The sequence below is a fragment of the Acanthamoeba castellanii genome, assembly GCF_000313135.1.
Source record: "Acanthamoeba castellanii str. Neff unplaced genomic scaffold scf7180000084768, whole genome shotgun sequence".
Taxonomy (NCBI): Eukaryota; Discosea; order Longamoebia; family Acanthamoebidae; genus Acanthamoeba; species Acanthamoeba castellanii.
The window spans coordinates 452,661-476,769 of record NW_004457618.1 but is presented as its reverse complement, the minus strand read 5'-3'; the positions used below and the strand labels follow the sequence as shown (position 1 = coordinate 476,769).

The 24,109-nt window shown below is 58.0% G+C and overlaps 12 protein-coding genes and 1 pseudogene across 12 annotated transcripts in view; 10 read left to right on the top strand and 3 right to left on the bottom strand.

The window, feature by feature from the left end:
- Nucleotides 1-846: 846 nt before the first annotated feature.
- ACA1_255250 (F-box domain containing protein) lies at nt 847-2,600 on the top strand (the record flags this gene model as incomplete). The annotated part of the gene is made up of 2 exons (XM_004367625.1): nt 847-1,073; nt 1,268-2,600. The coding sequence occupies 2 exons, from the start codon at nt 847-849 to the stop codon at nt 2,598-2,600; spliced, it is 1,560 nt and encodes a 519-aa protein (XP_004367682.1).
- An 896-nt stretch (nt 2,601-3,496) lies between these two features.
- ACA1_255240 (protein kinase domain containing protein) lies at nt 3,497-4,523 on the top strand (the record flags this gene model as incomplete). Its single annotated transcript, XM_004367624.1, has 2 exons — nt 3,497-3,905; nt 4,048-4,523. The coding sequence occupies 2 exons, from the start codon at nt 3,497-3,499 to the stop codon at nt 4,521-4,523; spliced, it is 885 nt and encodes a 294-aa protein (XP_004367681.1).
- Nucleotides 4,524-5,491: 968 nt separating this feature from the next.
- On the top strand, nt 5,492-6,126 carry ACA1_255230 (LSM Smlike protein family member, putative; the record flags this gene model as incomplete). Its single annotated transcript, XM_004367623.1, has 3 exons — nt 5,492-5,626; nt 5,753-5,848; nt 6,046-6,126. The coding sequence occupies 3 exons, from the start codon at nt 5,492-5,494 to the stop codon at nt 6,124-6,126; spliced, it is 312 nt and encodes a 103-aa protein (XP_004367680.1).
- Nucleotides 6,127-6,336: 210 nt separating this feature from the next.
- ACA1_255220 (hydrolase, alpha/beta fold domain containing protein) lies at nt 6,337-7,378 on the top strand (the record flags this gene model as incomplete). The annotated part of the gene is made up of 5 exons (XM_004367622.1): nt 6,337-6,542; nt 6,663-6,798; nt 6,873-7,007; nt 7,132-7,241; nt 7,348-7,378. 5 exons carry the CDS (start codon nt 6,337-6,339, stop codon nt 7,376-7,378), a joined length of 618 nt encoding a protein of 205 aa, XP_004367679.1.
- Nucleotides 7,379-7,715: 337 nt separating this feature from the next.
- ACA1_255210 (isocitrate dehydrogenase LysB, putative) lies at nt 7,716-9,583 on the bottom strand (the record flags this gene model as incomplete). The annotated part of the gene is made up of 8 exons (XM_004367621.1): nt 7,716-7,789; nt 7,851-8,095; nt 8,224-8,324; nt 8,409-8,515; nt 8,579-8,681; nt 8,756-8,941; nt 9,008-9,166; nt 9,353-9,583. 8 exons carry the CDS (start codon nt 9,581-9,583, stop codon nt 7,716-7,718), a joined length of 1,206 nt encoding a protein of 401 aa, XP_004367678.1.
- A 223-nt stretch (nt 9,584-9,806) lies between these two features.
- Nucleotides 9,807-11,836, top strand: ACA1_255200 (uncharacterized protein; the record flags this gene model as incomplete). Its single annotated transcript, XM_004367620.1, is given in 8 exon segments — nt 9,807-10,250; nt 10,261-10,298; nt 10,397-10,467; nt 10,552-10,697; nt 10,812-10,890; nt 11,253-11,366; nt 11,587-11,671; nt 11,788-11,836. The coding sequence occupies 8 exon segments, from the start codon at nt 9,807-9,809 to the stop codon at nt 11,834-11,836; spliced, it is 1,026 nt and encodes a 341-aa protein (XP_004367677.1).
- Nucleotides 11,837-12,667: 831 nt separating this feature from the next.
- ACA1_255190 (kinesin motor domain containing protein) lies at nt 12,668-16,749 on the top strand (the record flags this gene model as incomplete). Its single annotated transcript, XM_004367619.1, has 15 exons — nt 12,668-12,873; nt 12,947-12,988; nt 13,118-13,294; nt 13,419-13,542; nt 13,790-13,895; nt 13,985-14,162; nt 14,313-14,379; nt 14,477-14,629; nt 14,764-14,875; nt 14,976-15,124; nt 15,237-15,377; nt 15,420-15,521; nt 15,644-15,715; nt 15,819-16,533; nt 16,634-16,749. 15 exons carry the CDS (start codon nt 12,668-12,670, stop codon nt 16,747-16,749), a joined length of 2,460 nt encoding a protein of 819 aa, XP_004367676.1.
- A 412-nt stretch (nt 16,750-17,161) lies between these two features.
- Nucleotides 17,162-17,713, top strand: ACA1_255180 (annotated as a pseudogene).
- A 231-nt stretch (nt 17,714-17,944) lies between these two features.
- On the top strand, nt 17,945-18,725 carry ACA1_255170 (uncharacterized protein; the record flags this gene model as incomplete). Its single annotated transcript, XM_004367618.1, has 2 exons — nt 17,945-18,095; nt 18,247-18,725. The coding sequence occupies 2 exons, from the start codon at nt 17,945-17,947 to the stop codon at nt 18,723-18,725; spliced, it is 630 nt and encodes a 209-aa protein (XP_004367675.1).
- A 139-nt stretch (nt 18,726-18,864) lies between these two features.
- Nucleotides 18,865-19,604, bottom strand: ACA1_255160 (uncharacterized protein; the record flags this gene model as incomplete). Its single annotated transcript, XM_004367617.1, has 3 exons — nt 18,865-19,065; nt 19,215-19,327; nt 19,466-19,604. The coding sequence occupies 3 exons, from the start codon at nt 19,602-19,604 to the stop codon at nt 18,865-18,867; spliced, it is 453 nt and encodes a 150-aa protein (XP_004367674.1).
- Nucleotides 19,605-19,759: 155 nt separating this feature from the next.
- ACA1_255150 (uncharacterized protein) lies at nt 19,760-20,882 on the bottom strand (the record flags this gene model as incomplete). The annotated part of the gene is made up of 5 exons (XM_004367616.1): nt 19,760-19,940; nt 20,062-20,133; nt 20,232-20,316; nt 20,467-20,613; nt 20,810-20,882. The coding sequence occupies 5 exons, from the start codon at nt 20,880-20,882 to the stop codon at nt 19,760-19,762; spliced, it is 558 nt and encodes a 185-aa protein (XP_004367673.1).
- A 587-nt stretch (nt 20,883-21,469) lies between these two features.
- Nucleotides 21,470-21,847, top strand: ACA1_255140 (hypoxia induced protein region protein, putative; the record flags this gene model as incomplete). Its single annotated transcript, XM_004367615.1, has 1 exon — nt 21,470-21,847. The coding sequence occupies one exon, from the start codon at nt 21,470-21,472 to the stop codon at nt 21,845-21,847; it is 378 nt and encodes a 125-aa protein (XP_004367672.1).
- A 655-nt stretch (nt 21,848-22,502) lies between these two features.
- The window catches only part of ACA1_255030 (uncharacterized protein), a gene marked incomplete at both ends in the record, with an annotated part of 1,938 nt that continues 331 nt past the window's right edge, over nt 22,503-24,109 (top strand). Inside the window, 5 exons of the mRNA XM_004367614.1 lie at nt 22,503-22,598; nt 22,752-22,947; nt 23,042-23,242; nt 23,345-23,406; nt 23,430-24,105. Of these exons, the coding sequence (XP_004367671.1) occupies nt 22,503-22,598; nt 22,752-22,947; nt 23,042-23,242; nt 23,345-23,406; nt 23,430-24,105 (1,231 nt within the window). The remainder of the gene's footprint in view (nt 22,599-22,751; nt 22,948-23,041; nt 23,243-23,344; nt 23,407-23,429; nt 24,106-24,109) is intronic.

The window sequence follows — 24,109 nt, the reverse complement described above, 5'->3', positions numbered from 1 at the left end:
CCTCAACAACCACCTTAGGACTGCAGGGTGCCGGGTCACTATCCTCTTGCTTTGCCGCCAGATATGGTGAGTGCACCGCAAATGTGTACCGCCCTCCACGCACACTGTGCGCACCGGTAAAGAGGAGTGCACGGCCTGCTTCTACGGTGAGAGAATCGGCAAATGTGTGACTTGCAAGCCAGACGGCGAGAGATACATTGAAAAAACACAAAAACAGACTCTAGAAGCCGGGTGGACACGACGTACGTCGTAGGTGCGTGCCTGGTGGGAAAAATGAATCTTGCCTTTCTTTAGGCTTTTTCAATACCCAGCTTGCCCCCGTAAAACTGTGATAACGAACAACTCCGCAGCAACACCACACCGGAGCCTTAAAGTCGACACATATCATAGATTCGTCGAAATTTTTTAAGCCCATCCTATCAGCGTCAAAGCACACTTTTTGTCGACCAGTAAAGTAAGATCCTGCCTGCGAAATTTCCATAGGATAAGGTGCACTCCGGCGAGCATGATCGAACGAAAGCTGCGATCCTGGTGAGAACCAATCCGCTGGGCTCCTTTAAGCAAGCCCTGCCAGCTTACTAGTGAACCACCAACCGTGACGATTCAGATATCACGCGACCGCACCATGTGCGGGCTGTCACACCAATGTCCGCAGACAGCCATAAAGTCGGCCGCTCTTGGGCACTTCTCTTACCTCCGTTCGCCTTTGCTTGCACCATCTCCACCAGCAACACCCGCACCCAGCACAACCACCACACACGCCGCACAACACACGCCGCACAACACACGCGGGCGAATACCACGAACTCTTTGCTGCCACACACAAAAGAGAAGCAAAACAGCGCCATGTTCGCGGCCACACACGACTGGAGCGCGGACCACTGCCGGCTGCCGAAAGTGTCGTCGAACAACGATTCCTCAACGGCGTCAGCGCTGGCGGCGAACACCCGCGAGTTCGTGGTGGGCCGGTGGACCATCACGGTCGCCGAATGCGGGGACGACATGCTGCGGCTGGCCATCGCCAGCGTCGCCGACCCGGCCACCCCGTACAATTGGCCACACTGCCCGATCAGGTACCTAACGGCTACTTATTTACTGTTTTGCGTGTGTAGATGTAAATATCGCTTTTTGCTCCCATTCTGTAACTTGGGTGCAACCGGCACCTGGCCCTAGGCAACAAAATCAGCCAACCACAGCGCAGTTTTCGCATGCAACATGTAACTAACCCCTGGACATTTCTGGTGTGTCGCAACCATAAACAGGACAGGTCGACTATCACCGTCTTGGCCGCGAACTCTAGCTGGCGTTCGCCCAGCGCGGCCAATAAGCGCAAGCGGCCGGGCAGGGAGAAGAACGAAAACGAAGAAGAACGAACAGCAAACGCGAAGCGATGTCGCGTGAAGAACGAAGACGAAGACAAAAACGAAGAGGAGGCGCGAGCGCCTAGGCCACGACGACCTGTCAGCCACACAAGGCCATCATCGCCACCATCGTCGTCGGTGGTGGAAGAAGCCACCGGCTTCTCGTGTCTTCCGGACGAGGTCAAGCTGCACGTGTTCACCATGCTGCAGCCTATGGCCCTTCTCCGTAACGTACCGCTGGTCTCCCGCGAGTGGTGCGCCCTGGCCCACGACGATGCCCTCTGGCGCGCCCTCTACCTCCGCCACATCGGCGGCTCATCGCCTTCACGTTCTACCACGCCGTCGGCGCCTTCGCCACATGAACCGTCGCCTCACATTCCAATACGTCGGCAACATTCCACACCGGCAGCGGCACCGACATCTGCGTCGACAACGTGGCGCGGCTCGACGAGCTTGGTGCTGCGACATCTCAAGGCGGCCTTCGCCGACCTGCGCCAATCGCTGCGCGACCTGGCCGAGCGCCAGCGCCGCGAGTCCGAGGCGCGCATGTCGAGCTGGCTCGCGCACACGGTAGAGTGGATGGTCGACGGCGACCACGCCCCGCTACTGGCCGCCTTCCTGCGCGACGTGGCCCGCTTCACACCCGGGAGCGTGATCCGCGCGACGCTGGCGGCCGACCGCCGATTGCTGCTCAGCGCGGCCAAGTCCGGGCACACGGGCGCCGTGACGACGCTGGTGGCCTTCGGCGCCGACCTGGGCCAGGCCATGGTCTTGGCCACCATGAACCGCGACGCCGCCGGCATAGCCGGCCTGTTCCGCGCCTACGTTCACATCAAGACCGTGCTGTGCGCCGAGTACCGTCGACAACAAGCAGCAAAGCCCAGCGCGACTGGCACCTTATCTCTTAGCGGCGGAGAGCAACGGGCTAATCACGGGCGGCGGCTGTTCGGGCTGGTGGCGGGCGTGCGGGACGCGATGCGGACCTGCATGAATGTGGCCTCGGTGGCGCGCGACCGCGACCTGCTCGAGATGCTGGCCAACCTGTGCGCGAGCGATGCCGACCTGCGCGAGGCGCACGAGTTCGCCCACTTCGTCAAGGTCGAGGGTCCGTTCTCTGCCCGAGGGCAAAGGCGCAGCCAGGGTAACGACGACGACGAGGAGGAGGATGAAAGTGAGCAGGAATACGATGATGAAGAAGGAGAGGATAGCGACGGTGAAGGAGCAGCAGTGGAAATGTAGATACAAATATGTGTTTTTGTTAGTGCTGGCCAAGACTGTGCAAGAGTGTACAATCACCAGACTGTTTGTTACATAGTAAAACAGACCCGCGATCGCCAAGTCAAATGGAGGCCTCATCTGTAAGCCATAAGACTGGATCACCTCGCCCAGTGTGCGTTTTGTGTCTCCTTGGCACTTCTTCACTCACCCTTTCTCTTTGTGCGAACTTCATCTGCTTGTTCCTTGCTGCCTGACGTTGCTGGGGTGGCCTCGGTTCACCACTGACTGTGCAGGGACAGACGTGTTGCCCCCCCCCCCGCCCCCACAGGCATGCCCTCCAAGCGTGGCCAAGCAACGAAAACTCGGCCGTGAGTCCCCAGCACAGCCGCCCGCCGCACACCGCCGAACCAGAGCACTCAGTGGCGCTTTTTGGGGCTTGCGGCTGTGTAGCTGGTGGTACAGGCTTGCCAACAAAGGGAAACTTGACAAGTGCCGGTCCACCATCCCGCACGCCCAGGTTTGACCTCCACCTTCACGCCATTGGCCGATGCTCAACACCCCGGGTCGCCACCGTGTTCAACCGTGAAATTTCGAAACTATGCGGCTGGAACGAGCCCACGCGTGCAACGTTGGCCAAGGCGGTGACGTTTTGGGCGTGGCGAGAGGCGACACCGCCGTGTGGGGCTTGCTGGGTGAGCATAAAACACAGGCCTGCTTCTGCCTTTCTCTTCATTCACTCTCTTCTTCCAGCGAACAACTCCTTCACGCGGGCCAGTGAGTATCTCACTGCTTTCCCATAGTGCTCAATCTTCTTCAGCTCCTCCATCTCACTTCCAGCGTCGAACGACAACTACTTCGGCTCCTTCCATCTTCATCTTCCATCTTCATCTTCAACTACACAACACAGCACACAAAAGATGGCCATGCACGAGGAGACGGTGGTGATTCGCGAGCAGGTGGGCAGCGGCGGTAGCGCGACGGTCTACAGGGGCAGCCTGTCGCCCTCGAACGCCGACGTAGCGGTGAAGATCGTCAAGAAGGACCTGCAGTCAGAGAAGGGCCGAAAGATTTACAACCGCACCAAGAGCGAGAGCCGCGTCATGAGCGAGATCAACCACAAGCACGTCTGCAAGATTATGGGCGAGGTGGAGACCGACGCCAACATCTTCCTCGTCCTCCAGTACGCCGCCAACGGCGACCTGCTCGACCGACTCAACGCCCAGGGACCACTCAGCGAGAAGCAGACCCGCAAGATTTTCAAGCAGCTCGTCCTCGCCATCAACTACCTCCATGGCAGGGGCGTCGTGCACCGTGACCTCAAGCCTGGTACGCACTTCAACCATTCTCATCTTCTTCTACTCAGCGAGAGTTCTTCTTTCTACTTCGCCTCCGCCACTTTTCGCCGCCTTCGTTCTTTTCCATTTTCCTCCATTTTCTTTTACTGACGTCATCATTTTTCCTTTTATAGAGAACGTTTTCTTCGACGAAAACGACAACGTGCTGCTGGGCGACTTCGGCTTCGCCATGACCTGGTCGCCGGTGCAGACCGTCGAGGAGTACGTGGGTACGCTCAACTACGCCGCGCCCGAGATCGTCACCCACACGCCCTACACCGGCCCCGAGCTCGACATGTGGAGCCTCGGCGCTCTGCTGCTGGCCATGCTCACCGCGCGCATCCCCTTCGACGCCCCGACCGAGGAGTCCACCGCGCTCAAGATCACTGAGGCCAAGTTCAAGATGCCCGTCGGAGTCTCGTCGGCGGCCAAGGACCTGCTGACCAAGCTGCTCCAGCCCAACCCGCTCAAGCGCGCCACGATGATGGACGTGCTGGCCCACCCGTGGATGAAGACCCGCTTCCAGCAGCGAACGATCCCGACCCACCTCGGCCTGGCCAAGAAGCTGCGCCAGGAGGCCGCCTGCTGCCACAGCTCCGAGGCCATGTAACTACTCACACAACCTCGGCCGTCCTCGTCTTCTTCCTCATCATCATCTGCCGATCATGTACATTTGTAGCATCCAGCCTCTCCACACTGCTCTCGACCTCGACCCGCGCATTGCGACACCGACGAGAGCTACCTACGTCCATACAATAGAGTATTGTATTAATATAAATAGAACTGTGAATATATTCTTCTACATCCTCAACTTCTCAGCCTGGTGTATCTTCTACAAAGCCTGCAAGCACACCGGAAAGTCAAGGCAGGCCGCCATCTCGTGAAGGGTGTAGAGATGGCTGTGGGTGGAAGAGTCTGCGCGAGCGAACGGGGACCCACTCTACCGGTTTGGAGAAGGTGGTGCGGAAGGGCGATAGGTTCAAGTTCAGGAGCGACGACCGCAAGAGAGTTAGGGACTACGTGGTCGGCGTGGCCGCCAAGCCGTGCTGGCCTCAGTCTTCGTACTGCTCTCGTCCGCCATATCTTCCAACGTCCTCGCCGCCTGGCCCAAAAGTAAGCAAAACACGCACGCACACACGCACACACGCACGCACGCACGCAGAAGCACACGCAGACGCACGGACCAGCTGATTGTGAAAGCGGGCACACAGCCAAGCAGAGTGGTAAGCTCAGCTTCAGCGACATTGTGCTGGGCGATCCGGTGTTATCTGTCTGCGTGCTCGTCAACTTCTTCGTCAGCGGGGCCGCTCTGGTGCATCAGCCCTACATCATCGTCCCCTTCTCATCAGCCACTGGCCCGCACAATCGACACTGTGGAAGGCGCTCAGCAGAGCCAAGGCGCGCACGCTTGTTCCTGACGCCGTGAAGTTCTGATCTCACCAAGTTGATGCTCATCAGCTGGTGTGGTGGTCGGGCAACCAGAGCAGCTCTCCACCCCACACATTGGTGCAAGAAAAGCTTGGCTTGCTCAAGGAAATGAGAAAAGAAAATCTTTCATTCACGAGATAGGCCGAAACAATGCAGGGAGGCAACAACAGAGATGTTCAGTTGGGTAGCACCGTAGAGGAGCCGCTCGATCTCATCCGGCTCTCCCTTGATGACCGCATCTACGTCAAGCTGCGTGGTGAACGCGAGCTCCGCGGCAAGCTCCATGTAATTGCCCCCCCCCTCTTTTCTAAATCGCCATTTCGGCTGCACTCGGATCCACCTGCGCAATTTTTACAGTTAATTCAGAATGTATATTTTACTCATTTTTAATCTGTGTCAATTTCAATGCAGGCCTACGATCAACACTTGAACATGGTGCTGGGAGATGTCGAGGAGACCGTGACAACCGTGGAGATGGACGAGGAGACCGACGAGGAAATCATCAAGGTATGGCACCGGTTTCTAAGCCTTGCGCTACTTCTCCCTATGCGCGGGTGGGACACGTCTTTCGTCGTGCTTGGTGTGTAGAGTGCTTGCAATGTGTGCGGGTGTCTCTGCCTGTCGTGTTCATGATGGCTCTCTTGGGCGCAACTCGCTCATCTCTTCGTCTTCTCTCCTTTGCTTGCGCGGTTGTACTTCTCCAGCGGCGAAAGCGAACAGTGGAGATGCTCTTCGTGCGTGGCGACGGTGTCATTCTGGTCTCTCCTCCCGTGCGGACCAACTAAGCATCACATCATCACCATGTGGCCTCACCCAGCCTCCTCCACTATGCCTGATCTCAGAGAATGAATGTTCTTTCCCTGGACAGACTGTGACGACACACACACGACACACACACGACACACGACACACGTTTGTCGTGTAGAGGCCTGTTCGACGTTCTGTGCCGCTACTCGTTCACACATTTTTCTTGAAGTTAACAAACAAAAGGAAAGATGGAAGGAAGAGAAGATGAAGTGGTGGTGGCGATTGCGGTGGACGAGAAGGTGAGGCTGTCCAAGGGAGAGGTCCACTACCGCCTGGAGCGGCCTACGCACATGAATCCCACCTCTCCGACGACGAGGGCGTGCCTGTCGTCATTTGCGTGCACGGCATTGACCACGTTGCTCGCGTGTGGGACTTCCTCACCCACCACCTCGTCGTACACCTCGGTACCACTCCACTTGAATATTTAAAAATATCTATCTAAATATATATATAAAAATTATATGTGCAGGATATGCTTAAAGAAGTTCTACAACTAAATTTCGCATATGTGCAGGATATACGGTGTTAAGGACAACCACGCCTCCAGGGACTACAGGCCGCCTCCGCTGCGCACGGACGGCTTCACGCTCGTCGGCCACTCCATGGGCGGCGCCGTGTCGCTCCTCGTCGCCCATCGCTATCCCGACCTGGTGCGTGTGCGGCGTGTGCGGGTGTGGTGTGTGTGGTGCACACGAGAGGGTAACGCGCAGGTGGCGTGGGGCAGGTGGAGAAGCTGGTGCTGATCGGGCCGGCGGGCATGAAGTTCAGCGTGCCATTGGAGATGCAGCTGATGCGCCTCCCCGCCCTGGGTCCACGGCTCTTCCAATGGTTCGCCAAACAGGACGACATGATGAAGGAGGTAACCAACCAATGGCAACCAACTGCAACCAACCAACCAACCAACCAACCAACATTATAACAGATTCCCAGACACTCTAACCAGCCCCAAACCACACTGACTCTCTCACCACCTCACTGTGAAGGACTTCATGGACCTGGAGGCGAGCAAGAACGCGATAGCGCACGTGATGGAGCACACGCAAGGCATGTACGGGAGCTACGCGTTTGCCTGCGCTTTCATCAACTCCTTCACGTACGTATCATGTGTGTGCCGTGTGCCGTGTGTCGCGTGTCGCGTGGCTTACCTTGGGTCCTACAGAAATTTCCCTCTGCGCGATCTCGAGGAAGTCATAGCAGAGGTGGGTCAGCACGCGCGGCCGTCGCTGGTGATGTGGGGCGAGCACGACCAGCTGATCTCGCGCAAGGACTGGCTGCCGCGCTTCGAGGAGGCCTTCGGCGTGGGCCGCGTGGCCAACCACCAGAGCGCCGTCATTGCCGACACCAAGCACTCGGCCTTCCTCGAGCGCCCGGACGAGGCGCACCGCATCATCGCCGACTTTCTGCGCGGGACGGACCACCAACACGACACGAACGACGACCACCGCACCAGCAAAAACGAAAACGAAGACGGAAAAGAAACGAAGACGACAGCACACTCGAGAACGCCACGCGCCGTTTTGATGAATGAAAAGAGCGAAAGCGAAAAAAAGAAGGGGGGGATAAACACTCAATGCTTGTTGAGCAGGAGGCTCTTGAGGTGCTCGATCACGGCGTCGGTCACCTGCGTGGTGCTCGCCTTGCCTGCCAGGAATGTGTCAGTTATGCAGTCAGCCCCCCCCAAGAGAAAAGTGGGCGGCGGTACCGCCCATGTCGGGAGTGAGGGGGCCGGCGGCGAGGGCGCGGTTGACGGCCTCCTCGATGACGTCGCCCATCTGCGCGGCGGCGTCGGCGTGGGGTCCGCGGAGGTGGCGGAGCAGGAGCGCGGCGGCTCGGATGGTGGCCAGCGGGTTGACGATGCCCTTGCCGGCGATGTCCGGGGCGGACCCGTGCACGGGCTCGCAGAGCGCAAAGCTGTCGCTCACGTTGGCGCTCGGGGCCAGACCCAGACTGTCACAGCCCCCCACCAACGTCAGCAATGCAATTGCATTTTTCGTGTGGTGTGTGTGTCGTGTGTGTGTCGGTGTGTGTGCGTGTGTGCGTGTGTGCGTGTGTGCGTGTGGGTTGGAAAGACGCACCCGCCGACGAGAGCAGCAGCGGCGTCGGAGAGGATGTCACCGTAGAGGTTGGGCGCCACCACGACGTCATAGCGCTGAGGATCGAGAATCATCTTGTACACCTGTGCAGTACGCCGCGAAAAAAGTGAGCCAAAACTATAAAACAAAACAGACATTAAAAAGCCCAAACAAAGGCAACGACGAACCATGGAGTCGACGAGCTGCTCCTCGACCTCGATGTGCGGGTACTTCTTGGCCACCTCGAGAGCGCACTCGCGGAAAAGACCTACAGTGTGGCGGAAGATCGTCTCAGCTAAGTTCCAACAGGAAGAAGACTGTGACGGCTACCACATCGCTACGCTCAGCGTTACGTTACCGTCAGTGACCGACAGGACGTTGGACTTGTGAACGACCGTCACACGCGCAGGTCGCTTGCTGCCGGCCCTCACCGCCGCTCGCCTTTCCGCTTGCGAGAAGGCCTGCAACACACACACACACAACACACACACGTTGTGAGTTGATGCAGTGCTGCGGGGAGGAGCGGGTCTCGCACCATCTGGGCGATCCTGGTGGAGGCATACTCGCTGATGACGCGGTCGGCGATGGCGACTCGGCCCTGGGGTCCGTTCTCCATCCGCTCCTTCTTCACGTACAGGCACTCGGTGTTCTCGCGCACGATCAACATGTCGATGTCCGGTCGGCTGGTCTGCTCGCAGTGTGTCAAGAGGTTCAGTCGAGGCTTTACACGCACTCACGACACGCACACGCACACGACCAACGACACGACACACGCAAGTGCACAAACCTTGATAGGAGCGGAGATGACGGGCCGGAGGTTGGCGTAGAGGTCGAGCGCCTTGCGCATGCCGATGATGGGGCTCGAGTAGCCTTCGACCTTGTGCGAGGGCGACGACACCGCACCGAAGAGCGCGCCGTCGCAGCCCTTCAAGCCCTCGATCGTTTCCTTGGGCAGCGAGACACCTGTGGTGTCACATTAAATAGAGAATAATAAATTGAATAATTGGATTAAATTATAAATCACTTTCTTTGAGTTTAAAAAATAAATAAATAAATAAATCCCAATTGATTGATTGTAAGTGTAGGTCGTGCCTTGCTGCTGGAAGGTCTCCCAGCCGGCGTGTAGCGGCACCCACGAGAATGCGAAGGGCAGATGAGGCTCAACGGCCTCAAGCACTCGGCGGGCTTCGGGCACTACCTCCTTGCCGACGCCATCTGAAGGGATGAGGGCCACTTTCACCGGCTCGCCCGTCTTCTCTATCTTCACCGTGGCCGACGAGTAGAGCCGCGCGGCAGCAGTGGGCGAGGAGGCCAAGCGCTGGCGGCAGAGTCCAAGAGAGGCGCGTGCACCACAACGGTTCATGATGGCGATCGAGGAGAGTTGGTAGATGAAGTGCGAGTCGCTCACCGATTGTGGCAATCGCTCACGATTGTCACAATTCGCACAGAAGAAGAAAAGGCGCGAAATGCATTGGCGGGAAATGAAAATGAAAAGAAAAAGGAAAAGCAAAGCGTACGGGCAGATTCGCACGATTGGTGCGCACCACGGCCGTAGAGAACCCTTTAGAAGGAGCAGGCCCACAGTAATGAAGCGAGCAGGCCTGTTGTGCAGGCCATTTTCAGCCAAAAATGCGCTAAGATCGACAGCATTCGCATCTCCACGATGGAATCTCAGTGGGTCTCCACAGTCTGGAGGGCTGCTCACCTCTTCTTCTTCTTTTTCTGCACCACCCCTCCCTGCAAATATTTTTTCATCTTCTCTTCTTCCCGGAACTGCGCCCCATCGTTCTACTTGTTTCAGCCGATTCGCCTCCACGCTGCGTACCTACTCCTTGCCAGCCTATCGACGCCTCCTCTCCTCCGCCACTTCCACCACCGCCGCCACAAGGCTTGGGCACGGTCGCACCACTTCTGCACGTCTCGTCGCGGCAACTACGCGGCGCTACGTGACCCTGAATGAGCTGCAGCGAGGCGGAAAGCTGCACCTGGTCTACACCGGCCCGAACCCAGCCACCATTCGCACGCCGGCCGTACGTGCAGTTCATCTCCAGCTTCATCTTCATCTTCAGCTTTGCTTCGTGTGTCAGTAGACGCATGAGTTCATCATCATCGATGCTCATCATCCTACGTGTGCGGCGTACATACAAACTTGTGTGCAGGCACCGCGACCATACAGGCGAGTCTTCCTGCGAGACGTGCTCCTGCTGTGCACGGCCCTCATCATCGCTCCGTTTTGCTCTCACCTCGGTATGAAGCACAACTTGGCGTGTGTCGTGCGTGTCGTGTGGTTGCGGGCTAACGCTGGAGCCCGTGACGACATGGTGTGCACAGTCTCTTATGCGTCGGGCATGGACAAGGCCTCCTTCGAGCGTGTCATGCTCTGGTGGCTCAAGTACCGGGAGAAGGGCCCTACGCCGCCCCACACCGGCTACACGATTGTCGACGGCCAGGAGCTGCAGAAGGTCCTCGAAACCAAGGTCTGCTGTGCCCTCCAAACTCTCTTTATATCGCCCGCATTGCGGCAGGCGCAATGGCTGAAGGGCTGAGCGTTGAGTTGCTGACATGTCTTGGTGGTGGTTGTCGAAACTCAGCTGGGCAGGCCCTACACCATGGAGATTCTGGAATCGCGATTGGACGACAAAATCAACGCGCTGGCAGACAACATGGATGGTAACGTAGTAGTATGGAAGAAAATAGCGCCACACCAATGGAAGAAAATAGCGCCACACCACACCACCACACCACCACCACACCACACCACCACACCACCACACCACCACACCACCACACCACCACACCACCACACCACCACACCACCACACCACCACACCACCACACCACCACACCACCACACCACCACACCACCACACCACCACACCACCACACCACCACACCACCACACCACCACACCACCACACCACCACACCACCACACCACCACACCACCACACCACACACACAACACACACACACGACACACACCACACAGGCGCGTACCACACTACAAACCCACTTAACACAGCGTCTAAGCAGGCGTGGAGCTGTTGATCATCAGTGGCAAGAAGACGTTCGGGGGCTGGAGCGTGCCCTACCTGACCGTAGGCATCCACGCCCGGATTCGGTGGACAGAAACGGTCAAGATCGTTGGTACGCACTCTGGCAGTTGACCAAGAGGCGTGCTAGCCGGCTCACCCACTGATCTGGTGTGTGTCGTGTGTGTGTGTGTGAAGGGCCAAATGGAATCGCGCATCTTAATGTTACACTCCGCACTATCTCCAATCCTGGTACCTTCTTCCTTCCTTGCTTCTTGCTTGCTCGTTCTAGCGGCACCTAATACGACATGCACGCACCTCTTCGGCAACACAAGAAAAACGCGACCTGAGCACGCAATTACTGAAGTCGAAGCGTGTGCTGATCGAGAAGGTGGAGCTCGCGTTCGCCGACAACTCTTCGTACGTGGCCTCCCGCGGCTCACGGTTAACCAAACCTTGCTCATAGTACAGAACAACAACGACAACAACGACAACAACGACAACAACAACAACAGGTACGTGTTGAGCGAGGCCAGCTTCGGGCGGCAGAAGCGATTTACTGCGGCCAAGCTCAACAAGGATTGAAAGGAGCAAGAGCGGTACTCAGAAGCCTCAGCTCGCCAATCGCCCTCGCGCTTGCTTGTGGAGCTTGGGCCATTTACTTCGACGTTTTGCTTGTGATGCACGTCAACGCGAGCGAGGTGACGCGAGGCATTTTATTGCCTCTTTTTCGACTAATAAGGAAAAATAGATAGAAAAATGATAAATATTTTGGCGCGAAACGGTGCCGTTGCAACTCTTCGCGCCAAAAAGCGGAGCGCAAGTGTTTGCGCAACCAACGGGGACCGGGAGCGAGAAGAAGGATTGAGATCTTATTTATCGCATCCCAGAAAGAAGGTGATTTGGCTCGTCTTGGAGGCGAATCGGTCATCAATTATCATCTTCATTTGCCAGACGAGATGGACACGTCAGATTTTCAACCACTGCAGCCTCAGCCGGCCGAAGAGGCCGTGCGGGTTGCGGTGCGAATCAGGCCCCTGAGCGCTGAAGATCACGAGCGAGGCTACTCGACGTGCCATTCGGTAGAGGGCAACGCCATCACCCTTCATCCTCCGTCGGCTTCTGATCTTGGCTCTGGTAATCAGCTCTGTCACAATTTCTGAGCATCACTGAGCAAAAGCTAATACTCTCATCAAATCTGCAGCCGCATCCGCGGTGGTACAGCGCACACCAACTCGACCATCTGTGACGCCCACCTTGCGCCGCGAGCAATCCACGCCCACCTCCATCCAGCGCCGTGCAGCAGTACGTTACATCCGCCACACTCATCTTTGTGGCCGCTACATCGTGACACCTCACCCTTTGCTGGTTGACCACCACCCACAGACCCCTTCGCGTTCACACGTGGCCTCGCCTATGGCCTCGCCCATGCGCGGCGGCGTCGGGCCGGGCGGCACGCCCAGCAGCGTCAACCGCACGCTCATGCGGCCGGAAGAGCCGCGCACGTTCACGTTCGACCGCGTCTTTGACGACCGCGCGACGCAGTCCCAGGTCTTCGAATACGTGCAGCCTCTCGTCGACGCCGCCGTGGAGGGCTACAACGCCACCATCTTCACCTACGGGTACACATCTGTCTATTTCTTGAATTACATGTGCCAACTTCTTATCTCACGCTACTTGCTCGTGCTATGGCAGTCAAACTGGCTCGGGCAAGACACACACCATGTTCGGCACGGAGTACGTTCGCCAATATTGTTGATATGTTGATAGGTTGATAGGTTGCTATGTTGAGATATATCTCGATACATGTAGTATGTGGAGTGGAGTTCTCACGTGCATTTGCGTTTGGCGTCTGTCCACCAACAGGGAGCACCCTGGCCTGATCGCGCGTGCGGTGAAGCTCATCTTCGATCTGATCGAGTCGCGGAGCGACACCGTGTTCGTGGTCAAGTGCACCTTTGTCGAGCTCCACCTGGACAACTTCAACAACCTGCTCGATCACGAGAACCATCCCTCGTTCAAGAACAAGCAGCTCCCCAACTGGTACCAGCTCCCAGCCATCCCACATTTTACAGCGCTCGTGCGGCTCGTGGGAGCCCAATCCAATTTAATTGAACGTCGTGTCGTTGTGTGTGCGTGTGTGCGTGTGTGCTGTGTGCGTGTGCAGGCGGCCCAAGAAGATCGAGATCAGGGAGGACACGCGTACCGGCGAGGTTTTTCTCGCGGGCTCGGACTCGCTCTACACCCTGGTCGAGTCCATGCGACACGCCCGCGAGATCATCCAAGCAGGCGTACGCCTTCTATTCTTCTGATTTGACTTTGACTGACCACCGAAGACTTCACCGGTCGAGTCGAGTCAAGTCAAGCGCCTTCAGCCAAAAACTAATCTCGTTGTTACGCGTGCGGGCACAGATGCGCTTGCGATCGAGCGCGGCCACGAAGATGAACGACAGGAGCTCGCGCTCGCACGCGATTCTCACGTTCTACATCGAATCGCGGCCGGCGGCATCGGAGACGGCGCCCGTGACCATGGGCAAGCTGCACCTGGTGGACCTCGCCGGCAGCGAGCGTCTGGTGCGGTCCGTGGTCGAGGGACAGAACAAGAAGGAGGCCCAGCAGATCAACGCCTCCCTCACCGCACTCGGTACTTTGGCGCACACAACACAACACGACACGACACGACACGACACGACACACAACAGTGACCAATGCTCATTATGTTGTGTGGCACAGGTGATGTGCTGGAGGTGTTGAGCAAGCCGGGCAAGGTGGCGAGCGCGCTGGTGCCCTACCGGAACAACAAGCTCACGCGGCTGCTCCAGGACTCGCTGGGCGGCAACTCGAAGACGTGCTTCATCATCAACGTCCAGACCACGGCGCCCAACTACCGCGAGACCCTCACCTCCCTCAAGTACGCCCACCGCGCCAAGATGATCAAGAACAAAGTGGTACCCGTCCATACCTCCATCAAACCATTTTATCATTATGATTAATTCAATTTATATCATTATTTTTTTCTTATAATTTAATATATACTATTTTATTAAACTCTGGGGCAGAGCGTGAACAAGGACCTGTTCGGGGCGTCGGACATCCAGAGCCTGACCAACGAAATCAACCACCTCAAGGTACTGCTGACACACAGTGTTATGTCAGCAACATGATTTCCTTCATCATGGCACAGATGACGATATGATCATTGGCTGATATATAATGACTACTCAGGCGCGACTGGAGGAGCGCAACTCGGCCTACGAGGCCATCACCGAGCAGCAGAAGTCGATCGGCGCGGAGAACAAGGAGCTGCGCCAGCAGATCGAGAGCCTGTCGCGCATCAACAAGGAGGAGAAGGCCACCCTCACCGACCACATCGGATCCGTACGTATCTATCTTTTAAAGCTCCAACACAGTTTAGTCCCGAGCGCACTCGGCGTGATGTTGTTCTATTGTGCGAAGACTAATATAGGCCTTGTGCTGTGCGTGTGCGTGTGCGGTGGTGCGTGTGCGATCAGATCATTCACAACAAGGAGAGCCTGCTCGTGGAGCAGCAGCACGACTATGCGGTCCTGCAAAGCAAGCTGGACAAGCGGAGGAAGCTGTCCCACGACCTCAAGGTCAAACTGGGTACGCACACACGACAGACACGCGACACACCTGCGCACCACCGCACACGCATACAGGGCGCACACGACGCATGAGCTCATAACGCTGTGGATGTGTGCAGCGATGGTGGAGGGCGAAGTGTTGGAGGTCAAGGAGAAGCTGAAGGCGGCGCAGATGGAGGCGGCCCGCCTGACCACCGAGCGCGACCAGTCGCGCAAGCTCGCCGACAAGCTCCAGCGAAAGCTCAAAAAGACCCTGACCCTCCGCGAGGTTCGCTTTCTCTCTTCCCCCCCCCTCCCGTTCTGTTCTCTTTTCCGCGTCATTCCACTCATCTTCTTCACCACCACCACCACCCGCCGCCGCCGCCGCTACCCACCACCAGGAGGACCGGAGGGCGATGCAGCAGCGCGTACTGGACCTGGAGAAGATCCTCGAGGAGGAGTCGGCCTACCGGCGGCAGATGCAGCGGGAGCGCGAGGAGGGCCGCACGGCGAGCGCCCTGGCCCGGGAGTACGAGGAGAAGGTGGAGACCCTCGAGCACACGCTGGCCGCGTCCAGCAAGCAGGTGCGGCTGCTCCTGCAGCAGCTCGAGCGGGCCAAGGAGGACGCCGGCGCCAACGAAGCCAAACTGCAGAAGGAGCTCCAGTCCCTCCGCGCCCAGCTCGAGGTACGCGTGCGCTCGCCACCACATTGGAATGTTGTGTTGTATTGTGGAATGTGATCACTGTTTTGCTGGTATGGTTGGAATGTGAGGCTGATTTTGTGATGGTGGTGACGGTGAGCAACCAGTCGGCGCATCAGAAGCAGAGCCAGACCGAGGAGAAGTTGCACAGAGAGATCCGCACCCTGCGCTCACAGACGGTACGCAGGCAGAGGAATGAACGGAATGCAATGCAAGGAATTGGAATGCGCACGTGCTCAATCGATTCCTGTGGGTCGTGGTGGTGGTTGGTGTGGAATGCAGGAATCGCAGCGGATGTCGATCGAGACGTTCGAGGCCACGGAGCGCGAGCGCGAGAAGGAGGTGCGGCGCCGGGCCTCCACCAAGCGCCCGCGCGCGAGCCGGCCGACTGGCGACAGCGAGGTCGAGGAGCCCGAGCAGCGCCGCCACGCCACCCACCTCTTTGAGGAGAAGCTGCCCGCCAAGAAGCCGACCACCACCACGATGCCGTCGTCGTCATCGTCGGCCGTGGTGACCACCGCCGCGCCGGCCATCACCACCGCCAGCAGCAGCAGCAGCTACGCTTCGTCGACGACGTCGCTCAAGTCGAAGGGCAGCACGCTCAAGTCGCTGTTCCCGCGCACCGCGATCCCGCTCGACGATGACGACGATTCGGCGACCGACACGACGATTGAGGCCACGCCGGTGAAAAAGCAGAAGAATGCCAAGAATGCCAAGAAGGCGGCCCGCAAGAGCGTCAAGGGCAAGGGCAAGGCCAAGGCCAAGAAGAGGTCGAGCGAGGACATGCTCAGCAGCGACCTGCGCGACAACGAAGATGAGTCTGCGCAGAACGACGACAAGGAGAACGCCGTCAACCTCAAGGCCGCGTCGGCGTCGGCCTCATCGGCGTCGGCTTCGGGCGGCAGCCAGATCAAGAAGCGAAAGCTCTTCACGGCTACCACCGCCAACAAGGAGAGCCAGCTCAGCTCGGCCGGCACCTCACTCGCCTCCTCCACGGGTACAGATCGCGCGTGTCGTGTTGTTGGTCGTACGTGCGTGTCGTGCGGTGGTGTGCGCGTGCGCATGTTCTGACATGAACGTCATTATTTGATGGGCAGTGTCAATCGGGGCGGCCAAGGGCAAGAAGGTGCCGATCCCGGTCTCCTCCAAGAGCTCCCTCCAGCGGCTGCTCCAGTCCCAGAAGGGACAGATGCCCAAGCTCAAGGTACACTGATCCCCACTGACAAAGACAAGTTAGGTTTGGTTTGTCAAGTGTTCATTTTCTTTGTGAACTCACAACCATCTTCTTTACTGGTGCCCTCCTCGATGTGTATTTGTTTGTGTTGTCTACAACACAGACCCAGAACTGATGCATCAGAGGTCCGGAGTGTACATACCTTTGCAAAACCCAAAAAGAATTTTATTTTATTTTACGAATGGCCACACCGCCCTCTTAAAAATTTTACGTGAATGGCGCGGGTGTGTTCGATGAACACACCTTCTTGGCCGACTAGCGGGAGGTGTGGGCTTCCTTGAAGCTGGCCTCCTCAAATACCCACCTGTGGTGGCCAGTCGAGTCATTCCATCAAACAACCACCAACCAGCCCAAGTGCCCCAGCACTCGACAACACAGCAACAACTTAAGAATGTCGATCGTGTCCGGAACCGGAGCTGTCCACCTCACTGACGACGTGCGCTCGGCCGTCGTCGCCGTCAGCAAGCGCTACGACTTCACCACCACCACCTCCGCCAGCGACAACTCGCCGCTCTTCGTGCCCTTCTGCACCCTCAAGTTCGTCGACGGCAAGCAGTCCTGCCTCACCATCGACACCGTCTCTGCCACCACGCCAGTTTCTTCTTCATCATCGGACTCCGGCAGCGAGGTGGTGGCGGCGGCGACGTGGGAGAGCCTGGTGGCGAGCCTGCCGCGCGACCAGTGCCGCATGGCCGTGGCGCAGGTGCCGTGGCGCGCCCACGCCGATGGCGTCGTGCGGTCGCGCCTGGTGTTCATCCTGTGGGCGCCCGAGGCCACGTCGACCAAGGAGCGCATGGTGGCGAGCATGTTCGCCAAGGGCGCCAAGGGCCTCATCGACCAGTGGGGCGCCGGCATGAGCCTGCCCATCCAGGCCGCCGGCGTCGATGACCTCGCGCTCGAGGACGTCGAGGACAAGATCCGTGCCAAGGCCACCGTCAAGTAGAACCAGATAGAGCCGAGAAACGAAAAATCTAAAAAAGACGTGAACGTACTTTGTAAATACACCTTCCTGTTGCTCCCCAATGTGGTCTATTTCTATTTCATAATTTTATTATATTTGATTAATATAGAAAATGGATACAGGGAAATACAAAGTGAAAATCAACACGAGCGGACCAACATGAGCAATGAGAGAAGAGGACTGGGATCGCTGAGCCGAGGCAAGGGGGGCGGGATGGGCGGAGGCGGGGGAGGCAAGAAGGGCGGCGGGCTGGGACGAGGCCAGTCCATGACCTACACACGGCCCACCCCAAAATTCCTGCAGCAATTCTACGCCCCACCCCCTGGCGGCCCTGCAGGCATGCCCCCCTCTGGCTCAGATGACGGTACACCCCCCAAATCCCCTCATAACTAATCTCTTGCCAATTTGATTTCATCTCGAACTAATCTTCAAATCGCAACCAAGATTAATCTTAACTCGAGTTGATTAGTTATTCGTTCAGTTACTTTGATTTAGTTTAACTTTGTCATCTGTAGATGAAGAAGATGAACGCGAGAGGAAGGAGGAGATGGAGCAGCTGGACGAGGAGACGCGCAAGGAGATCGAACGGCTCAAGGTCGAGTTCGCCTTCAAGCAGGCGGCCGAGCAGGTGGCCGAGACCGAGAAGCGACGGCGCACCGAGGCCGAGGCCGAGGCCGACCGACGCGACGAGGCCAGCGGCCGCCACAGCTACCGCGTCCCGCAGAAGAAGAAGGCCAAGGTCGACGAAGCCGCGCCGGCCGCCGACGCCAAGGGAAAAGCCGACGATGATGAGCGACGAGCAACAACGAAGGACGGCGGCGAGGCGGCGGCGGCGGAGAAGAAGAAGAAGACGGCAACGGCGACGACGACAACGAAGACGACGACGACAAAGGCCGCAGGACAGTCGCAGCCGAGAGTACGCGCGGCGCCGGCGTCGTCGCGTGTGGCCAACAAGCGGGTGCTGTCTTTTGGCGAGGGCGAGGAGGAGGGCTGACCGCGATAGCGTGTGCGCACACAACACACACAACACGCGACACACGACACACATCGCACACACTCGAACCAGAGCAGCAGCGTTGTTTGTTGCATTGCTATTGGATCATTAGACGCAAACGACTCACTCACTCACTCACTTATTGGTTCTGGGCGAGGAACTGGGCCTTCTGGAAGAGGAGGGTGCTGAGGAGTTCGAGGCTCTTGCTGTCGGTCGCGGAGACCATGGGGATCGGTGCCGTGGAGTTGCAGAAGTGGAGCCTCTGGCAGATGTCGACCGGGGTCAGCTCGGCAGCGAGCCACTGGATGATCTGGTTGATGGCTCCGGTCAGGAACCCACACTGTGTGCAATCACGGGAACATGTTGTTGAACAGTCAGTCTTGGTGTTCGGCCAGAAGCAGCAAACAGCACGACACACGACACACGCACACGACACACGACACACGACACACGACACACGACACGCGACGCAAGAAGAGACGAACGAACCTCAGCGCCAATGACGCCACCGCCGATGAGGAGGCAGAGGTTGTTGACGATGATGATCACTTGCTGGAGGCTGGCGTTGAAACTGCTCTCCGCAACCGCGATGACGCCCACCACTACCCAGGTAAATTTAAAAAAAAAAAAGAAAGAGAATTGCAATTAAGATGAAGATTACAAAGAGATGAATGAGGCCTTGGAGAATATTGAATGATTCAAAAGAAAATGGGAAGTTGTCGACGGACTGGAGGGGGTACCCAGCTCACAGATCTCGCAGGAGGTGTTGCCGGTGGCAGGGGGAGCGGCGGTAATGGGGGCGGACCTGGCGGACGTCACGAGGAGGACGCACAACACGCTCATGGAGAGGAGCAGCGAAGAGAAGATGGACACGTTCATGGCGGCGTGGAGGTAGATGAAGGCGTGTAGACGAGTGGAGGAAAGGTGAAGCCGTGAACCGATGAGACAGCCTTCCCTAAAATGGTAATCATATGTTTTTCGCGTGTTGGAAAATGAATTATTAATAATAATAAAATAAATTAAAGCCGAATAAATCAGGCGGAAAGGGTGGCGGGTTGGAGGAGGGCGTCGAGGTAGGTGATCCACTGGGCGAAGGTGGTGGTCTGGTCGAGGTTCTCCGCCTTGAAGCCGTTGATCACGAATGTGGGCGTGCCATAGATCTGGTGGATCAGCGCCTGATGAATGTCCGCGTCCACATGCGCAAACACCGCATCGCTGTCGCGTACACACGTGGGCACATTAAATTAGTGTAGTAATGTGACCAACACATCAATTTATATTTCCACAATATTAGATATGAATATAGATATACGCAAAAATATCCAAAATGGCGAACCTGTCGATCTGCGTGTAGAAGGTGGCAGGGCTGACACCAAACTTGGGCATCCAACCGGCCAAGTGGGCATACCTGCACGCTCGCTCCCGTAAGTCTCCGCCAGACCGCGTGTGCGTGTGCGTGTGCGTGCGTGCGTGTGCGTGTGTGCGTGCGCAGAAGGAGAGCGGTACAGATCATTGGCGGTCTTGTTCCTGTAGGCGCTGTTGAAGAACTGCGCCTGGTTGGCGAACAGAAACTGCGCAGCTTCCCAGTAGTCTGCCATCCCCAAGCAAACAAACAACAAACAGCGCCACTCAAAAGTGTCATCACCAACCCGTCATGCCGTGCGTGTCGTGTCGTGTCGTGTCGTGTGCGGTGGTGAATGTCGTGTGTGTCGTGTCGCGTATCGTGGGAGCAGGTACGTACGTTCAGGGGCGTTGAGGGCGACGACGCCCGCGGCCTCGGCGAGAATGAAGGCCTGGCGATGGAGCCACAGGGGGAAGACGTGGAGCGTGTAGTAGATCTTGTCCGGTCCGTAGTGCTGCAACACCTTCTCCACCACCGGGTACGACACTGCATTCACCCCACGATCGTGCACCAATCAGGTGAGTGTCGCGTGCATGCGTTGTGCGTGTGCGTGTGCGTGTGCGGTGTGCGGTGGTGTGTGCGTGTGCGTGTGCGTGTGCGTGTGCGTGTGCGTGTGCGTGTGCGTGTGCGGTGGTGTGTGCGTGTGCGTGTGCGTGTGCGTGTGCGTGTGCGTGTGCGGTACCGCCGCAGTCCGGGCATTGGTAGTCGGCGAACTCAGTGAGGTGAATGGGTGCGGCGGGGTTGCCCCGGTGCATGCCCGACGGCCTCTTGGGAATGGGCAGCTGCTGGGCGCTTGCCGGCACGACCGCGGCCACCAGCACCACCTGCCATTGTATTTATGTTTATATTTATATTATTATTATTATTATTATTCAAATAATAATTTAAATACAAATAAATTATGTTTGCGTATTGGCCAAAAAGGAATAAAGCCCAGCACGCCGGAGGAAAGTTGGATACCAGGGCCAGGAAGAGGAAGAGGTTTGCAGGAGAGGTCATGGGAAGGGTGAAGAAAGAGAAGAGGAAAACGTGGAATCAAAACCCCACAAGGAAAGTGCGAGCATTCGGCGTTATTAGGACCGGAAACATCCGAAACACGTCGGAAGAATGGGACTTTCCGGCCCCGGACGGTCCCGCAGTTCTCGAGGAGATTCCTGGTTTCCTCGAAACGCCCGGCGTCGGCAAAATATAAATAGGCGCAGCTAATAAAAATGTAATTTTCCATTCGCATTGCGGCTGACGACAATCTACGCAACATCAGCCAACCATCTCTACAAGAAGAAGAAGAGAAGAGCGAATTCGAACACTACACTCTACACTCTCCACACATCATCCAAGCATCATGAGCAAGAAGCACGATGATCTTCCTGACCAGGGCGGCTCGCTCGACTACCGCGGCAATTACGTGCCCTTCTACCCCAACCCCGAGGAGAATCTCAACCTCTGGGAGCGCGTGATGCGGTACCCGTGGGTGGCCCTCGGCGCCTTCTCGACGGCGGGCATCCTCGGTGCCGGCCTGTGGACCCTCAAGACGGGCAACAGCGCCCTCGGCCAGAAGCTCATGCGGGCGCGCGTAGCGGCACAATTCACGACCGTAGTGCTCCTCCTGGGCGCGTCGGGCGTGATCACCCTCAACAGCCTCAACAGCGACAAGCCCAAGCCCAAGGCTGTCGCCGCGCCTATCTCCTCCTCTTCATCTTCGACATCCGAGACGCACTAAGCGACATGCTCGTCGCCCAATTTCATTTCCTCTCCGGCCTATCCTTTAATCTTTGTACAAAGAGGAGGCCCAGATATGGCTCTCCTAATTTTGTTCCTTGTCTTCTACCTACTCTCCATTCAATCAATCAAATACAATTAATCATCTCATCCAGATCTCTCAATTTCCTCGCTTTTTCTTTTACGTAACAAAAAAACAAACAACACACTCGACAGACCGTTACAGCAAATCGCACACAACAAACGAATGGGACGCAAGGGAGGCCGTGCGCTCAATCCCACAGATGCATTTCGCAAGCAGCAGAGGAAGAAGGAGCTCAAGAAGGTGCGACCACTCTTCCAGCAATCCCCCCCCCAGTAATCGATTGATTGATGATTAATTGCTGGCCATGTGTAGAATAAAGTGAAGCGAGACAAGCAGAGGGAGACAACCCTGCTCAAGACGGATCCCAAGAAGATCCAGGAGAAGATTCACAAGATCGAAAACATAGGTACCTACAGCCGTACAATGTACTACCCCCTCTGCCCACGCTCTCTATCTTTTGCTCCTCCTTCATCTTGAAGTGATGCAAGAAACACACAATTCCCTCCCTGCCAAAAACAATTATTTATTTTATTTATTTTATTTTTATTTGATTACATTTTTCTCTCTGTGGATGGTAACAGAGGCCTCGGGTAAAGTGGACAAGCAGCTCAAGGCGAAGAAGCGAAAGCTGCAAGATGTGCTCGGCCAAGTGATCGAAAAACAAGGGGTACACACCGCACACGCACACATACCAACCGCACACACACCGCCGCACACGCACACGCGCACACAAAACCCCTCAACCTCCGGCGCACACGCACACACACGCACCGCCGCACACGCACACATGATGAAGGGCTCACGTCTCATTGGTTGGCAGGACAAGCCAGAGAGCCAAGCGCCGAGGCCAGCCGGCCAGGGTCCTCCCGGCTACGGCGGCGGCGGCCCCTACGGCGGCCCGGGCGGTGCCGCCCCCTACATGGCCGGGGCGCCGCACGGCTACGCCCCCGTCGGCTACCCGCCGCACCTCCAGCACCACCCGCAGCAGGCCATGGCGCCCGGCTACCCCTATCCCTGTACCCTCTCGCCCCTTCCACCCGCGCGTGTCGTGTCGTGCGTCGGGTCGCGGTGTGTGCGATTGGCGTGTCTCATCGCGTGCGCGATGACCAGATGGGATGCCGCAGCCGGGCGGGTATCCCGGGTGGCCGGGTGCGCCGCCGGGTATGGGGACGCCCGGAATGCCAGGAATGCCGGGAATGATGCCACCACAGCCCGGCATGTACCAGCACCAGCTGCCGCCCGGCCAGCCTCCGCACGCCGCGGCTCCTCCCGGCCTCGAAGGCCCGCCCGGCGTAGGCCCCGACCAGCTCGGTACGATCTCCCCCCCGCTCGCCGTTCCGCCCAGCAGCACTCGCTCATGCACGCACCGCACACGTACCATGACACGCACCGCACGCACCGCACGCACAGCAGACCAGGAAGGCGTTGTGCCGCCGGCGAAGAAGCAGAAGGCCGAGGATGAGGCCGAAGCCGAGGTGGGCGAGGGTGGCGTCGACAGCAGCCAATCGTCGGCGGTCTCCGCTCCAGCGGCCGCCGAGCCGCCCGGCGCTGGCCTCCCGCCGCCGGCGGTCCCGACCACTGCGCCGCCGCCGCAACCCCCACCCAAGCCCGCCGGCTTTTTTTGCCCAAGCCCGCCGGGGTGCCACCAGCCTCACAGCCCGTTGCGCCGCCGCCCAAGCCGACTGCGGCGCCACCGCCCAAGCCAGTCGGCGCCCAAGCCCGACGGTCCTTCTGCGGCGCCTCTGCCGGCCGTTGCGCCGCCGCCCAAGCCCGCGGGTCCGCCGCCGCCCAAGCCTGCCGGCCCGCCTCCTCCGACCATGCCACAGCCCCAGCCCCAGCCACCATTGCAGCCAATGGCGCCGCCGCAGCACCCGCAACCGCAACCGCACGTGCCATTCCACCCGCCGCCGGTTGCCATGCAACTTCAACATCAGCACCACATGCAACCGCCGCCTGCAGCTGCGCCGCACCACTTCCAGCACCACTACCAGCCCCAGCCGCCTCACTACCAGCCCTACCCACCGCAGCCGCAGCACCACCACCACCAGATTCCACAACAACAGCACCAGCACCAGCCGCCGCCCACGTCGACGGCGGCTGCGGCGCCGGCGCCGGCGCCGTCGGCGGTGAGCATCAACCAGCTCTCGGCTGCCCTCGGCCGCCGCGCCGGCGGCGTCG